A 17,303-nucleotide genomic window follows, 5' to 3' on the forward strand; every position below is an offset into this window, starting at 1 on the left:
GGGCAGAAATTCGTCCGGCGCCAACCTAGCCCCTTAAGGTTGGGGCTCGGCCCCCAAAGCTGTGGAGCATTCCGCACCTTTGGGGCGGCACGATGCCTGACTGATTTGCGCCGTTTTGGGCGCCAGTCGGCGGACATCGCGCCGTTTCCGGAGAATTTCGCCCCTTATCTGAGAAAGGATGTTCTTACTGTGGAGGGAGTTCAGCAAAAGTTTACCAGACTATTGTGACGGCAGCCCTGATGTAGGAGAGATTGAGTCGGTTAGGATTATATTCGCTGGAGTTTAGAAGATTGAGGGGGGAATATCATAGAAACCTCTAAAATTCTAACAGGTCTAGACAGGGTGGATGCAGGAAAGATGTTCCTGATGATTAGGGAGTCCAGAAGCAGGGGTCACAGTCTAAGAATACGGAGTGAACCATTTAGGATTGAGATAACGAGACATTTCTTGACCTAGACAGTGGTGAACCTGTGAAATTCTTTACCACAGAAAGCAGTTTAGGTGAAAACATGTTTTCAAGAAGGAATTAGATATAACTCTTGGACCTAAAGGGACCAAAGGATATGGGGGTACAAGTTACCGTGTTGGATGATCAACCATGATCATAATGAATGTCAGAGCTGGCTCGAAGCCAAATGGCCTCCTCCTGTTCTTATTTTCTACGTTTCTATTTAAGAATAAGGCAAATAGTTGTCTTTTCTCCTGATGACTCATATTTCAAAAGCAGCAGCAGATGGTCATGTCAGTCTGCTTTTTACCCACCCTGTCTACCATTTTGGCAATCCTGTGCAGTGGCAGACCTACATTTGTGGGGCCCTGAAGCTTGAACTGTTATGGGGGCCTCTTCGCAACCAGCAACGAGGTCTGGGTAACCACTGTTATCTTCTTCAATGGGGGTTGTTCCACGACAGATCACCACAAATTTTTAACAAGTTTAACCACTATATCTCAGATTTTGATTAAAATTGCTGTACTGGATTATCTCACATGTCAAAGTCACTGGTGTGAATAAACATTTCCTATGCCTTATAGTTTTTGAGTTATGGGGGGATGAAAATTAGGAAAAGTTTATATACATGCATGATGCATCATAGAATGATGAACTAAAACATAGAAAAGACCGTCAATATAATCTTTTATTTTAGACACCTGTGAGAATACATACTACATGAAGCACATTTTACAAAATCCTCTTTTTTCTGTTTCTTCTGGCAACATATTCACACACAGTTTTGTCATATGAGAGCTTCCTTGCAATGTCATTTTCTAGAGACAATATACATAAAGAATTTAAGCGCTCTTCAGTCATGGTAGACCGAAATTTGTTCTTTATAAAGGATAGCTTTGAAAAATTCCTTTCTGCTTCATAGCTCGTGATAGCATTGGCAAGTACAGCTTAAGCGCAGCAGTAATATTGGGGAACACTTCAATTAGGTGTTGCTCACAAATAAGCTGAAGAACTTCTGCGCATTGCATTTTAGATGGCGTGTTTTCTTCTGTGTTCTGGAATTTCCTAAGGTGCAAATATTCTTTGAACTGATAACACTCGTTTACTAATTTGTGGTCAATATCATCTTTGTCAGACGATATTATAAGTTTAATACTGTCCTCATCAATTTCAGAATTGTTCACCAATTCTGAGAGGAACTTGAACCTTTTCGCAATCTGCTCAAATGGGTCAATCCTCTTGCGTAACTGGATTATCAAGCAGTCATAGAGTTGATATAGTACTCCTATTTTAAATTTGTCAGCTCCTCTCAAAGAAACAATACCACTTGTTCCATCTGAAAATGTCCTTGTAACAATGCGTTTGGAAGCATCAGAATAACTTGAGGTGATATCTTCACACAAACCTTTTGCTTCTGATTCATAGTGTGCAATGCTATCGGCTGAATTTTCTCTGTGTTCTTTAACAAACAAAAGTAAAGATGATAGCAGAAGATAACCTTCAAATACATCAAAACCAGGGGTTTGGAGTTTCTTTTGTTGAAACACTCCAGCACTTCTTCCCAAACGTCTGTTAAAATAGCATATTCCAGCTTTACCAACTTGTGGTATAAATTCTTTGCATCTCGTTTACATTCAGGCTTCTCTTCTGAGTCTTCAAAACTATGTTTGAGAGTTTGTAAAATACCCATATATCCATTTTTAATTGCCCGGACTGCTTCATAGTTTGCAGACCATCTAGTTACACTTAAGCTCTTTAGAGAAAAATGTAGTTTAAACCCTGTGTGTTTAAAATCCCCCATCTTCGTGGAGATCCAGAAAAGAAAACATACAGCTCCTGCAAAATTCCAGAACATACAGCTCCTGCAAAATTCCAGAAAAGAAAACATACAGCTCCTGCAAAATGCCAAAATAGTTAACAACTTCAGGTACAGTAGACACTGCCTTTTCTCTAACAAGGTTAAGTGAATGGGCTGCACATGGTACATAGTCTGCATACCTGTTAATGTTTTTAAAGAGCTTGCAGCCCTTTCTCCGAGCCCTTCATGTTAGATGCATTACCGTAGGACTGACCATGGATATTTTCAAGTGAAAGCTTATGTTCACCCAGTACCAACATTGAAAGTGGGAAGAATTCGATCAGGTCAAACAGGCCTTTTTTTTAAAATTTAGAATATCCAGTTATGTTTTCCAATGAAGGGGCAATTTAGCGTGGCCAATCCACCTAGCCTGCACATCTTTGGGTTATGGGGGTTAAGCCCACGAAAACACGGGGAGAAAGTGCAAACGCCACACGGACAGTGACCCAGGGCCGGGTTCGAACCTGGGACCTCAGCACCATGAGGCAGCAATGCTAACCACTACGCCACATCGATATGTTTATGGCTAGCACTTCACCACCACCTCGGACCATAAACAATTACTAGGCATTTATTTTGAAACTATACTTATCCTGTCCATAGGATTGGCCCGAGTGCAAAGATGGGCACAGTTCTTGGCTGCATATACTTTTCATCATAAAACGGAAATATTTCTGAACCTCCCACTCCGCAGGAGAGCGTCCTGGCTCAACATTTTCTTGACGCTCTACCTATTTCATCTGTCTACATTAAGATGTTGACCAACAGAAGACCCTGTGTTGTCAAGAGTTTAAAGGCTGGTTCTCACAGGCTGGCATTTTGAGAAGTCAGAACAGATCAGACCCTATGTGCAATGTCGGGAAAAATCCCTTTTGAGGACAGGATTCACCTGTGGGGTTGCAGATTGATGGTGCCACCCCCAGAGCCGCAGACATTTCCCCAAGGATTACGCAGTGGTCATCCTGGTCAGTCCAAGATGAAGGTCCTGGCCAGGGGTTATATTTGATGGCCAGGGATCGAAAAGGAGATTGAAAGAATACTCAACCTTCTGCGTGCAGCAAGCCACCTGCACCCTTGGGAGTGGCCGGGACATCCATGGGTGAAGCTCCAGATCGACTTTTGGTTATGACGTTTTTGGTTGCGGCTGAATTGTTCATAGGCAGGAGTCTCGGGAGCCGGCTTGACCTCATTTTTCCAAATTTGTTGAGGAGGGCGGAGGCTAAGCAAGCTTGACCGAAAGGCCGCCACAATACAGCCAAGAAGACGATTTAGTGTACGTGTGGAAGTTGGGCGGAGGATCGGAATAGTTACCTGGAAGAGTTGTTTCCAGGACTGGGCTTGAATCCTATGTTATAATCTTACGGGACCGTGAAACTGGAAAGCATGTTCATAATTTGTTAAAGAGGGAAACCGTCATCCCCGAAAAGGGGCAGGTGGACCCAATCCTAGCAACCAATATACCACTTGTCGAGGTGGTGGTGTTATTTCGTAATGGGCAATGGAAGGAATCCACAATGAGACCTAGAGAAAAACAAACTTATTTTATTTCACACGTTAACTATTATTTAATCTCCAGTAATTGCCTCCTGGGTCTTCTCTAGTCAGCGCCTGACTGGCCGACTCTATTCATACAAAGGCACATTGCCCAGCCCCTTATTGGGGGAGCTTGTATTCTGAAAGCTCCATGGGGTAGTGGATCAACCCTACCCCATTACCCCAGTACGGGATATTCCATGTTAGAACTGAGATCTTCTCAAGGGGGATCATCAGAGACCATAGCAAGAGTTGAAGAGATAGTCAATACTGCCCCTATTTTGGACCGATTTGCCTTCCCTTGCTGTGGACTCGGATGTCTCCATTCTGGAAAAGTCAGTTGCCAAGTTGCGAGGTTCGGCAAGAGTGAGGAAGTCACTTGATACACTTATCTTATGAACTTTGCTTTGAGATCCCTTACTGTAACTCTCTTTGTATATAATTGGAAATAGAGTTTTTCAGCTTTTGTATTTCAGGGAATGTAGAAGAGAGCTTAAGGGGGAGGAATGTGGTTGCATGGCCCCATTAAGGGGCAATTCTTCAGGGGCCATGTGACAGGCATGGACCTGATTGTTGGGGTTTGGGCAGTTAGCTTTGGAGTTGAGGGAACGAGATCCGTGTATGAGTGTACTATTCTGTATAGAAGGTTCTTCTTAGTTAAATAAATCACCGTTGTGATTTAACATAGCCTTGCCGCTTGCCTCGCAATACAACAGCATGCACATGGGTGGCTGAGAAAATGTTCATTTGCTCAGTTACATTTCTTTCATTTGCCAATTTCCTGTCTTGCCCATTCTTGGGTGCTGGGTGTTATGTCACTTTCTGAGTTGATTGATGATGAATTTGAGAATACGATTTGATGAGGACCAATTGTGGGGCTGGGGGTCAGATGAGGAGTTGATGAAAGGGAGTGTTGGTTGATTGGTTGCAGGACTGCTTGTGTAAGTGTAGAGGGAGGATCAGGAAGAGTAACCTTTGCATTTCCTTGCGACATGGGTCTACTGAGTGCAGCCAAAATGAATCTTAGATTAATACGAATGTCCTTGGCATCCATGTCCTCATCACTCTCCCCCTGTCTGCCTCCAATTCTTCCTCTGAGGGCTCGAGATCTTTGCATTGTTCCTTCTGTCAGTAACCCTCACAGCAGCACAATATTGGGTAGAACACAGCAATGACCAAGCATGCAGGACGTCTTAAGATCCATGCAACTGCCTGAAATTGGCAGCTTCAGCAATAGCATTAACCTGTCCAGTAATACATCTGCCAATGATACGGCAGTAATTATAATGCTGTTGGGCTTCAGTGGTTGTATTTCCAAAGAAGAGGGATCAGGAATTTGGGGCGGGATTCTGCAGCAATCGGTGGGGTGGGCAACTCCGGCGGGACGGAGTGGCGTGAACCACTCCGGCGTTGGGCCACCCCAAAGGTGCAGAATCCTCCGCACCTACAGGGGCTAGGCCGGCGCCTGAGTGGTTTGCGCCGCGCCAGCCAGCGGGGAAGGGGCTTGGCGCCACGCCAACCGGCGTCGAAGGGTCTCCGCCAGCCGGCGCGAGTTGGCGCATGGCGTCATCCCAGTGCATGCACAGGGGGGTTCGTCTCCGCGTCGGCCATCGCTGAGGACACAGCAGCCGACGCGGAGGAATAGAGTGCCCCCACGGCACAGGCCTGCCCGCGGATCGGTGGGCCCCGATCGCGGAACAGACCACTGTGGGGCACCTCCCGGGGCCAGATCCCCCCGCCCCCCCCGAGGACCCCAGAGGCCGCCCGTGCAGCCAGGTCCCACCGGCAAATACCTGGTGTAATATACGCCGGCGGGACTGGCCGAAAACGGGCAGTCATTTGGCCCATCGCGGGCCGGAGAATCGCCGGGTGGGCCGCTGCTGGCGGCCGCTGACCGGCGCGCCGCGATTCCCGCCCCCGCCAAAACCCCGGCGCCGGAGAATTTGGCAGCCGGTGGGGGTGGGATTCACGCCACCCCCTGCCGATTCTCTGACCCGGCGGGGGGTCGGAGTTTCCCGCCCCTTGAATTTCCACACGGCAAAAACATCACAGCAGTTCTCCAGGAACCTGGCTCACAACTGCAAGGATCTTGTTTTGTTGTTGCACATTGATGGGGCGGTATCCCTGGCGATTGATCACTGGTCCTGGGTGATCTTGGCGTACACAATTTTCCACACGTGTGCCGTCAATGATGACAACAGCTGTGGGAATGCCCACTCGCTCTAACTAGCGCTATCACCGGCATAGTTGACATAATTGCCGGGCATGGCAAACCATGCAACCTGTCACCTGTACTTCGTGTTTGTGGGAAATCCTGATATGTCTCTGGCAAAGCCTTGGAAAAACCTATAAGTAAATAAATGGAGGACATTGATGACCTTGACAACCACTCGCCAAGCATGCTGACCAGGTCCAGCAGAGGACTGATCATCTTTCAGCCAGCTGCAGATGTCTGCCACAACCTGGCATGCTAATCTGTCTCTACTGTGGCACTGCTGTTCCCACACATCAAAGGAACCTAGCCTTTATCTGTTGATCCTGTTTCATGAGTGGTTCCCACTGTGAGCTGCGGCTCCCCGCGCTGCTGTTCCCCTTCTCTGCTGTCTCCCTCTTCGTCACCCACTCTCTGCCGTCCCTTCTATGCCACTCCCATGCCATCCCCTACTCTGCTGTCCCCTCTCTGCCGTCCCCCTCTCTGCTGCCCCCACTCTGCTGCCCCCACTCTGCTGCCCCCGCTCTGCTGCCCCCGCTCTGCTGCCCCCACTCTGGTGCCCCCACTCTGCTGTTCCCACTCTGCTGCCCCCACTCTGATGCCCCACTCTGCTGCCCCCACTCTGCTGCCCCCACTCTGATGCCCCCACTCTGCTGCCCCCCTCTGCTGCCCCCACTCTGCTGCCCTAATCTGCTTACCCTTCTCTATTGCCCCCTTTCTGCAGCCCCCTCACTGCTGCCCCCTCTCTGTTGCCTCCTCTCTACCGCCCTTATCTGACACCCCCTCTCTGCTGACCCCTCTCTACTGCCCTTTCTCAGCTGCCCCTTCTCTGCCGCCCCCTCTCTACCGCCCCTCTACCACCCTCTCTCTCTGCTGCTCCCTCTCGGCAAACCATTCTTCCTCCTCTCAGACCTAATCTACAGCAGAATAAGATCTTCATCTCACGGATTAGACCTCAAAATGAGCTAAATAACTTCCATGGATATTTATTGTGAACAAACCCCTTCCTACTAGTAGGTTAGAAAACTGCTATGAGCATAAAGTATTGACATGTTTCTCGGAGATTGATTCATCACCCTCAATTGCCTTGGTCTCACGAGCCAGTTTCAGGAAACTGGAGAATCTCCCGGACCAAATATTAAAATCAGAAGCTTGTGGTACAATATTGCTTTAATTGAGCAAATAGCCAATGGGAACTGGCAATCCACCACTCTTGAGGGGGATATGTACATACATCCTCTCGTGCTCAAGCTCCTGACACGCTGGTTCCAACATCCCAGCATTCCTCTCGATTAAAATTTGTGGCTCGCGGATGAAGAATGAGCCTGCCGGTGAGCACCTGCAGAACGGATTCCCAACAAGATTCAAGCTTTCAGAACAGGAGGAGTGGAGACATTTTAAAGACTAATTGCAAACTGACCAAAAAAGGTTTTCAGATCATGCCAGATTGAGAGTTGACTGATCCTGACTATAAAAGAATCACAGAGCAAGTAAAGATGGATAACATCTGCTTCTATCTGTCTTGAATACAACGCCAAAGAATTGTTGAATTTCCACAGTCATAAACTGTATACTCAGTTACCCAGCGTTGCCACATCTGGCTGAGCTTTATGTACAAATCGTCAATTGTAAAAATGTGCAGCCTGTTAATATATGCTGGATGTTTATGTGTATTTGATCTGTCTGGAAAGACCTTATCAGTCCTTCTTGAGACAGTTTGCAATCGGATGAACAGTATTTAAACAAATGCTTGTGTTAATAAAGCATCTTAAATAAACAGTGGAGCTGAATACCAGGAAGACACAGAGTAAACAAATCTGGGAATGACCTTTTGGGAATGCACAACATTTATGATGACTATGGGCAGAATTTTACGACATTTTTACCAAGTGTCGGGTTCCGTGAGAAAACCAGAGAGAATCCCACTGGCGCCGTCGGCAAGAAAACTCGCCGCGTATTCAGCTGCTTCTGGGGGAAAATTTCTTTTCACGTGTTTCGCGCCGCCCTTCTGGCGGTTTGCATCCGATTTGCTTGCCCTGGTACAACTAAATCTCCACAATCAGTGGGGCGCTCCTTTTAAATATCTGCCCAGATCTTGTTCCAAGTCCAGACGGAGGGTTGGGGGGTGGGGTGGGGGAGGGGGTGGGGTGGTATTGACAGCCAGGAAGAGTGCACCACGTTTCACAGAGAGAGCCCTCACCAAACTCCTGGATGGTGTTGAGCAGAGGCGTGACATCCCGTACCCCCGCTCAGCCACATGTCCAACGAGCAAGGTCACCAACCCTGGGAGGCTGTGGCCATGATAGTGAGTGCCAGCTCTCGTCATAAGAGGATGGGGCTACAGTGCCGGAAGAAGGTGAATGACCTTTTTTGTGCAGCCAGGGTAAGTCTTTTTTCATGTCTCCCCCTGAACCCCTTCACACACCCATCGCAACTCCATGGTAATCCCACTCCCAACCACCTCACCGGTTCCTAGCACTTGTCATGCCACCCACCCCCAATGGTCTTCCTCCCACCACCCGCCCCAGAAGCTCCTCTGCTCTTTACATCTCTGCCCCCACTCACCTCTCACACATACCAGACTTCATTGCCATCTGGCCTGGTATGACTCCTGCCTACATTTTCCCCATCTGTCACATTGCAGGACAACCTCAAGCACAGCTGTGAGCGGGCACGGTTTGCCGAAGTGATGCCCGAGCTTAGGACCCTCACCACATATCAGGAGAGAGCCCTTGAGCTGGCCAGCAAGGAGCAGGACCACCCCTGTGCAGACGGGGGGCACTAAGTGAGAAATTTAAACACATGCAGCCGTGGTGCAAGCCTCACGTGTGTTAACTTTATTCTCCCAGTCTGCTCTTGTCCTGCACTAATGACATCTCACTTCCCTTGCAGGTTAATCGGTCGACGAGCCAGGACCATCCTTGCACCCTCTGGAGACCACAGACCCCAGCAGCTCTGAGGGAGACATCACAGAGACGAGCATCGAGGATGCTTCACATCTGTCACTCGCAACCTTCACCAGTGCAAAGGTTCACACCTTGGTGGGATTAACTAGTGTGCAGGCTTCTGAGTCACTCACTGGTGAGCATCCCACAGCTGATGATCCACAGCCCGTGGAGGCAGAGACGTCCCAGGATCCAGCACTTGGAGGGATGCTGAAACTCAGGATTCTGCTGAGCCCCGGTTAGATGCCATGCCCATGGGTTTGGTCACCCACAGCTGCTGGAGCTACAAAGGCCGAGTTGCGAATATCAGGAAGGGATGACAGCACCTCCTCGGGCTGCAAGGTCGACTGGAGGAGTCCCATTGCCTTTTATTTAAGGAGGTGGTCCCGTCACTCCAACGCAATGAGGTCAACACTGTGAGGGTGGTGTATACTCCATGGCGGGGGATATCCGCTCCATGTAACCGGTTATATTATTTTGAGGCAAGGAAAGATACGTTTTATTATTCTGCTGAGGTGGAGGTCTCCTATTCCGCTCAGTGCCTCAGCCTGGTTGGGCGACCGAATGAGTTCCTATATCTAGAGAAGGTCAATGCACCATTAGAGGCCCGGTAGGAGGATTTTATTTCAGATGGCAGTTATTAATTTCCTTTTTCAGAGAGTTGGTCACCGTCAGCTTGTATTATGGGGGAGGGGGTTGGGGGGGGAACGTGGCGGTTAGTTTTTAGTTATATGCTGAAGGGTTTGGTTTAGTGAAGTTGTTAATTATTGATTGTGCCAATCATGCGTTGCACTTTTATGTATTTGTTTCATTTGTTGTTTATTTTGTCATAATGAAAAATGTCTTCAATAAAAATATTTTCTTGAAAAGGGCTACTCTTCAAAGTACAAATAATCTCCGGGATTTGTTTTACAAGTAGACAGTTTTGCTGCACATGTGACCAGGTCAATTTGTTGCAAACGAGGATTATTCAAAATCTTGGGACTCCCTCCCCATCAGTACTGTTCAAGAAGGCAGCTCACCACCACCTTCTTCTGGGCAATTAAGAATGAGTAATAAATGCTGGCTTAGCCAGCGTCACCTGAATGAAAAAACTAACAGAGCCATTCTTTTTTCTAAGCGATGGATAATATTTTATATTTATTTTCACAACTTTCTGTAATGCATTGCAACAAACACAAGCATGCTGGTACTGCAGATGTTTGCAATGATCAAACTGAAAAGCAGGAAGATTTTTTACATTGTTAGTCTGAGATAAATAGGTGTGAGCGTCACTGGCAAGGCAAGTATTTGTTGCCCCTCCCTATTTCCTTTGAGAAGGTGGTGATGAGCTGCCTTCTTGAACTTATGCAGGGCATGTGGAGTAGGTGCACCCACTGTGTTGTTAAGAGAGCTTTCAGGATTTTGACCCAGTGACAATGAAGAAATGGTGATAGAGTTCCAAGTCAAGATGATGTTTGGAGGTGAACTCTGACACAGGTGGTGGTGTTCCCATGCGTCTGCTGTCCTTGACCTCCTTGGTAGTCAGCTGTCACGGGTTTGAATGAAGTTATCAAAGGAGCCTTGGTGAGATGCTGCCAGTCATCTTATAGATGTATCAGGGCAGCACGGTGGCGCAGTGGGTTAGACCTGCTGCCTCACGGCGCTGAGGTCCGAGGTTCGATCCCGGCTCTGGGTCACTGTCCGTGTGCAGTTTGCACATTCTTCCCGTGTTAGCATGGGTCTCACCCCCACAACCCAAAGATGTGCAGGCTAGGTGGATTGGCCACTCTAAATTGCCCCTTAATTGGAAAAAATGAATTTGGTACTCTAAAATTTTTTTTTAAATCTTATCGATGTATATACTGCAGTCACTGTCCGGCTTAAAGGCACATCCTGATTATCGGTCCACAGACCAGAAATAATAAATAATAAAATAAAAGAAACGGAACAAAGGAAATAAACAGGAAGGTCTCTTACACAATGCACTTGAAATGGAATTTAAGAGGTCCATTCACAAACTTATGTAAGATTAATTGCACAGCGTTCATGTAAACAGTTCAAATAAACCTGGAAGATTATACAGACATGTTCCTTTTGTGAATTTACTTTTGAGGGTGAATCCTTAAAGTGACTGTGCAGCTTTAAATTACAATATCAAACTTGAGTCTAAACAATAATCTTCGATAAATTAAAACTAATATCTCCCTATTCCCTTCCTCAAAATGATATTTATATCAGAGTTCAGAAGTTCCATCAAAAAACAACTTAACATGATCATGAAATGTGTCAAATTATTAGGAATTCCATACACCTGTATGAATTTCTGCTTTGATTTTTACAGTGAATCAGCATTATTTCAGTGATAATTCAAAAGGTTATTAAAATAAAGAAATAAAACAAAATTCTATGTTCACTGTTCAACAGGTATGTGTCCTGTGCAATAGGATGCCCGTATGAAGGAAACATTACACCAGCTAAGGTTGCAGAGGTAAGCTATTACACATTAATCTTGTATTAATTATGGTGCTTATGGGAACTTGTCTCATAAATAGTTATATTTGAAAGTTAATAATCTGGGAAAAAAAGGTTGTCGGAGAGCACCTTATTTGTTGTGAGGATTTTTATAGAATCATAGAATTTACAGTGCAGAAGGAGGCTATTCGGCTCTTCGAGTCTGCAGGTGGTCCATCACTGTTAGAAATATCCAAGACAAGAAGTAAGAGAGATTGAATAAACCTACACTAATTGACCGTCTTCAAAAATGCCAATCAAGTTGTTCAAATACAACAGCTCACAGTTTCCAGTGATTTGTTGTCATTCAGCTTCTCCAGCAATTCGTAAACATCCGAGACTTTGTTCTGTCCCTCTCACTTGCCTCCTTTTACTTTAAGCGCTGAATCGTTTGCTTTTACTCACCCCTTCCTCCTTTATTTATCTTATCAATGCCTTATACCAAGTATATAAGCTATTCCTACGTTAGTAAATATTATAGCGGTTAAATCGGGCCACATGGTACCCATCTTTCAGGCCTGCTGTGATCTTCTAAGACACAGACATGGCTATGTACACTTAGGAGTGTGCTGCTCATCATGTTGGTAAGGACAAACAAGCAATGTCCTTTGCATGAAGATGCATTGGATCATTTGCATATGCATTAAGATACATTAGATGAAGATGCATTGGATCATTTGCATATGCCTTGAGAGGCAGTAGATGAAGATGCATTGGATCATTTGCATATGCATTAAGATGCATTAGATGAAGACGCATGAGATCATTTGCCTCATTCAGGTCCCTATTGCAACTTTGATTTGCTCCAAGGCAGGCTACCTCAGGGAAAAACAACCGTAAACAACCCCCTAAATTAAAAAAGATGAGGCAATGGTGTAGTGATATTTCACGACACGAGTAATCGAGAGACCCAGGGTAAAGCTCTGGGGGCCTGGATTCGAATCCCACCATGGCAGATGTTGAATTTAAATTCAATTCAAATCTGGAATTAATGACCATAAAACCATTGTTGATTGACGTAAAAGCCCACCTGGTTCGCCAATGTGGAAGGAAGTCTGCTGTCCCTACATGGTCTGGCCTACATGTGACTCCAGACCCACAGCAATGTGGTTGACACTTAAATGCCCTGGGCTACTCATTTCAAGACAATTAGGGATGGGCAATAAATGCTGGCCCTAGCCGGCGATGCCCACATCTCATGAACGAATAAAATTAAACTTACCATCACCACTGTAACCAGGCCTAACTTCCAGGTCACACAACTCATGATCCTACTTCTGATGCCCTACCTCTGTCCCCTGACTCCCTAGTCCAGGTCTGAGGTCCAATCCTGACACTTTGCCTCAATTTTCAATCATTCTCCCGAGGTCTTGACTCCATTCGTAATCCCTGATCTCACTTCCAAGGTCCCAATCCTTGTCCACGACTACAACTACAAAGGAAAAGAACAGAGAGGCTAGGGAGGAAATTGCCGGCCCCTCGCTGAGATATTTGAATCATCGACAGCCACAGGAGAGGTACCTGAAGATTGGAGGGTAGCAAATATTGTGCCCTTGTTTAAGAAGGGCCGGAGGGATAAGCCTGGGAACTACAGACTGGTGACCATTACTTCTGGAGTGGGTAAGTTGTTAGAAGGTATTCTGAGGGACAGGATCTACAGCCATTTAGACAGGCATGGGCTAATTAGAGAAAGTCAGCATTGCTTTGTAAGGGGAAAGTCATGTCTCACAAGTATGATTGAGTTTATTGAAGGGGAAACCAAGAAGGTAGACGAGGGCAGTGTGGTCGATGTTGTCTACATGGACTTTAGCAAGGCCTTGACAAGGTACTGCATGGTAAGTTGTTGCAAAAGGTTAACTCTCACGGAATCCAGAGCGAGATGGCCAATTGGATACAAAGAACAAAGAAAAGTACAGAACAGGAACAAATCCTTTGGCCCTCCAAGCCTGCACCAACCATGCTGCCCGTCTGAACTAAAATCTTCTACACTTCCTGGGGCCGTATCCCTCTATTCCCATCCTATTCATGTATTTGTCAAGATGCCCCTTAAACGTCACTATCGTCCCTGCTTCCACCACCTCCTCCGGCAGTGAGTTCCAGGCACCCACTACCCTCTGTGTAAAGATCTTACCTCGTACATCTCCTCCAAACCTTGCCCCTCACACCTTAAACCTATGCCCCCTGGTAATTGTCCTCTCTACCCTGGGAAAAAGTCTCTGACTATCCACTCTGTCTATGCCCCTTATCATTTTGTAGACCTCTATCAGGTTGCCCCTCAACCTCTGTCTTTCCAGTGAGAACAAACCGAGTTTATTCAACCTCTCCTCATAGCTAATGCCCTCCATACCAGGCAACATCCTGTTAAATCTTTTCTGCACCCTCTCTAAAGCCTCCACATCCTTCTGGTAGTGTGGCGACCAGAATTGAACACTATACTCCAAATGTGGCCTAACTAAGGTTCTATACAGCTGCAACATGACTTGCCAATTTTTATACTCAATGCCCCGGCCAATGAAGGCAAGCATGCCGTATGCTTTCTTGACTACCTTCACCACCTGTGTTGCCCATTTCAGTGACCTGTGGATCTGTGCACCAAGATTTCTCTGACTATCAATACTCTTGAGTGTTCTACCGTGTTCGACCTCTATTAGACCTTCTAAAATGCATTACCTCACATTTGTCCGAATTAAACTCCATCTGCCATCTCGCCACCCAAGTCTCCAAACGATCTAAATCTTGCTGTATCCTCTGGCAGTCCTCATCGCTATCCGCAATTCCACCAATTCCAACCAATTCCAGAATTGGCTTGGCAACCGAAGCCAAAGGGTGGTTGTGGATGGTTGTTTTTCAAAATGGACAAGCTGGGCCAAATGGCCTGTTTCCATGCTGTAAACATCTATGACTCCTTAATGGTTGCACATTTGTGCACATGGTGCTAAAAAGAAAAATGGATGCTTCCAAACGTATCTACCTGTGGTATAGGATAAGCATATTTCCTAAACAGAATCCAATGTGCACAGGAGTGTAACAATATAGCAAGCGTGGAAAACACGGATTTCATGTAATGAGGCAGCCTATATATTAGCAGTTTCAACAGTTAAACTGCAAGTGCAAAACGAATGTGCATATAATCACCATCGATGTGATGTTGCACTATTGGAGTAAATTCAGACCCAATTTATAAATAACATAGTGGCCAGAATTTCCCGCTCCCATTCGCTGTGGGAAATATTGAGTGACGGCCAAAAATCTGTTTTATATCTTTGTGAAACCAGGTCGTGATTGTGCTCTCCAGCCATCACTGATGGGGCGTATTTCCCACTACGGCACGGGGGAAACGTCGTTTCAATATATTTGCATCTCATTGTAAGGAACCCTTACCGGAATCATTCCCCTTCACCACCTCCCACACCCCTCATGCTGGTGTGCACTTAGAACGACGAGATTCACAACGGCACTGAAGTTTACCTAGCGACTTGCACTTTGCTCATGACTTTGAGGTTCGTTCGTCCACATTGTATTGCAAAGCACTCGGAGGAATCAGTGTCAGGCAGCACCGCATCACTTTCAGGGGATTGTCATGGCCAGGTGTTTACCTACCAGATCAGTGGTGAGGTGGGGTTGGCTTTTAATGAGCTGCAGGGCTACGGGTCCATTAGTGAACGGCGGGATGGGGTGGGGGAGGGGGATGCGCAACTGGCCTCAGACAGGAACGCTGGGTGAAGAAGAGCATCTGTTTACAGTCCAGGGAGGGGGAGGCCATGTCCGACCTGTCTCAGTCATACCCAGCATGATGTGCACAGGGCGTAGTTATAACATCACGCAACTCGGTCTGTGGTATTTCTGAAATCATTACAGGCCACAACCAGCATATTCAGTCAGGGGAGGCATGTGCAGCATTAAGATGGGGAAAAGGCATTGCGGAGGTATCCGAGGGTGTTGAGGGTGGGTTATATGGTTAACTGTGTAAATGGCCCCAAGGTGGGGAAAGGTGAGGCCCAAACTGTACAGAGGCACATTCACTTCTAAATGTTCAGGGGCTAACAAACAGATATGTACCTCAAACCTGGCTTGAGAGCGGGGTGGGGGGGACCTGATCATTCAGCCCCTCCAGGACATTGAGAGGGGTTCATACTAACAGAGGGAGAGTCCAAGCTGGTCTGGCAGTGAGAGGACTCTCCGACACAGGAACAGAACCCTTGAACCCACATTCACTATTGAGTCATTGACAGAAGGAGGAGCTGTGGAGATTATTGCTGACACTTGTCTGTTCCTGATGATACTGCGGGGACGAGACCATCAGGAAGATGGAGGCCGGATTTATCGCTGCCTGTATTATCACTCACAGGCAGGAGGGAAGAAGGAGAGGATTGTGATGGAGGCACCTGGCTCACCAAAGGGAAGAGCAAACCCCTCAGGACCAAGGGCCAGTACAGCATCCTCCAGACACAGAGGATGATGCTCATCGAGACCGTCGTGTGTAAGTGGCTCCCAAGAGCAAGGGTTTACAGAACTCACATTCATATCTGCAGGTGAGCGAGAACCAGTGTCGTCAACGGCTCCACATGTCCAAGGATCTGCTGACTCACATTTTCCATATACTCGGCTTTGGGTGCCATGGGGACAAGGAGGGCATCCATTCCCAGTGACTGTGAAAGCTACCCCTGCACTGAACATCGACATCAGTGGCTTCTTGCAGGGATCCACCGGGGACATCTGAAGATCTCTCAAGCATCCACGCACCAATGCGTACATGAGATAACAGACATTCATTTTGGAAAAGTCCACAATTATGTCAACACTGAGAGACCCTGGTCGCTGCAAGACACAGAACCACAGGGTGAGAGAAACTCAAAGTTGGAAGTTTGAGCGCCAGGACAACAATGTGGCAGTGAATCGACATTTTAAGGTGGCAAGGCCCCCCCCCCCCCACTTATTGATGAACTTAGCAGATGGACACTCTGAAAGTCAGAAACACTTTTGGCTGACGGCAGCACACACAGGTTCTGAGTATGGGCTGAGAGCAGGAAAACCCCACCAAGAGACACGGGGTTGCACAATATATCACCCTTCCCCACCCGCGAATACTTCTCCTTGCTCACTGCAACTTAACCTTTCAAGAATGCAGGCAAGTTAGTAGAATACCTCTGCTTCAATCTCGCACAACCAAACCTACACATGACATGACCCTGCAAAGCATTTGAACGAGGGATGTTCCACAAACTCACTTAACATTAAGGTTGGGACATCACTGATATAAAGAATTGTTTGTAAAGGGACAGACACTGTGGTGATATGGAAGTACAGCACATAGATGAGGGGCCCATGATAACTCCATCTGTAAAAAATGGGGGGAGAGACCATGGTATCACACCTGACTGACAGCAACACAGTTTATCATATAAAGGAGGAATGAGAGGAGATGTGAATTGAGTGCCATTTTATTTGCATTTGTGTACATTACATACATGTTATGAACCCCCATGCCAGTGTTGTGCTCCGAAATATTTTTAAATTTCTTAACCCGACTAAGCACATCGTGGTGTTTCCAACATCCACAGTGAGTTGGAGCCAGCCTGCTTACAGCTCCACCCTGCCTGTGGTGACATTGGAGGGTGTCTTCTGAAGGACAAGGACCTGGAGGGCCTCAGTTCCTTTTTGTGTCCTGCTGTTGGAGTGATGCATCCCTTCCTGGCCTGTGAAGTTGGAGGTTATGGGGTCACAGGAAGCGGGGATCGGTCCCTGGCTGACCCCTTGAGGAGAGGGGGCAGCTGGCAAGAGATCGAGGTGCCCCGGTCTCCCCTGTTCTCGTAT

General features: G+C 46.9%; 1 protein-coding gene across 1 annotated transcript in view; it reads left to right on the forward strand.

Moving 5' to 3' along the window:
* hmgcll1 (3-hydroxymethyl-3-methylglutaryl-CoA lyase like 1) overlaps positions 1-17,303 on the forward strand; it is a 190,571-nt gene that overhangs the window by 58,396 nt on the left and 114,872 nt on the right. Inside the window, exon 6 of the mRNA XM_072498565.1 lies at positions 11,403-11,466. Within this exon, the coding sequence (XP_072354666.1) occupies positions 11,403-11,466 (64 nt within the window). The remainder of the gene's footprint in view (positions 1-11,402; positions 11,467-17,303) is intronic.

The sequence above is a fragment of the Scyliorhinus torazame genome, chromosome 4 (genome assembly GCF_047496885.1).
Source record: "Scyliorhinus torazame isolate Kashiwa2021f chromosome 4, sScyTor2.1, whole genome shotgun sequence".
Taxonomy (NCBI): Eukaryota; Metazoa; Chordata; class Chondrichthyes; order Carcharhiniformes; family Scyliorhinidae; genus Scyliorhinus; species Scyliorhinus torazame.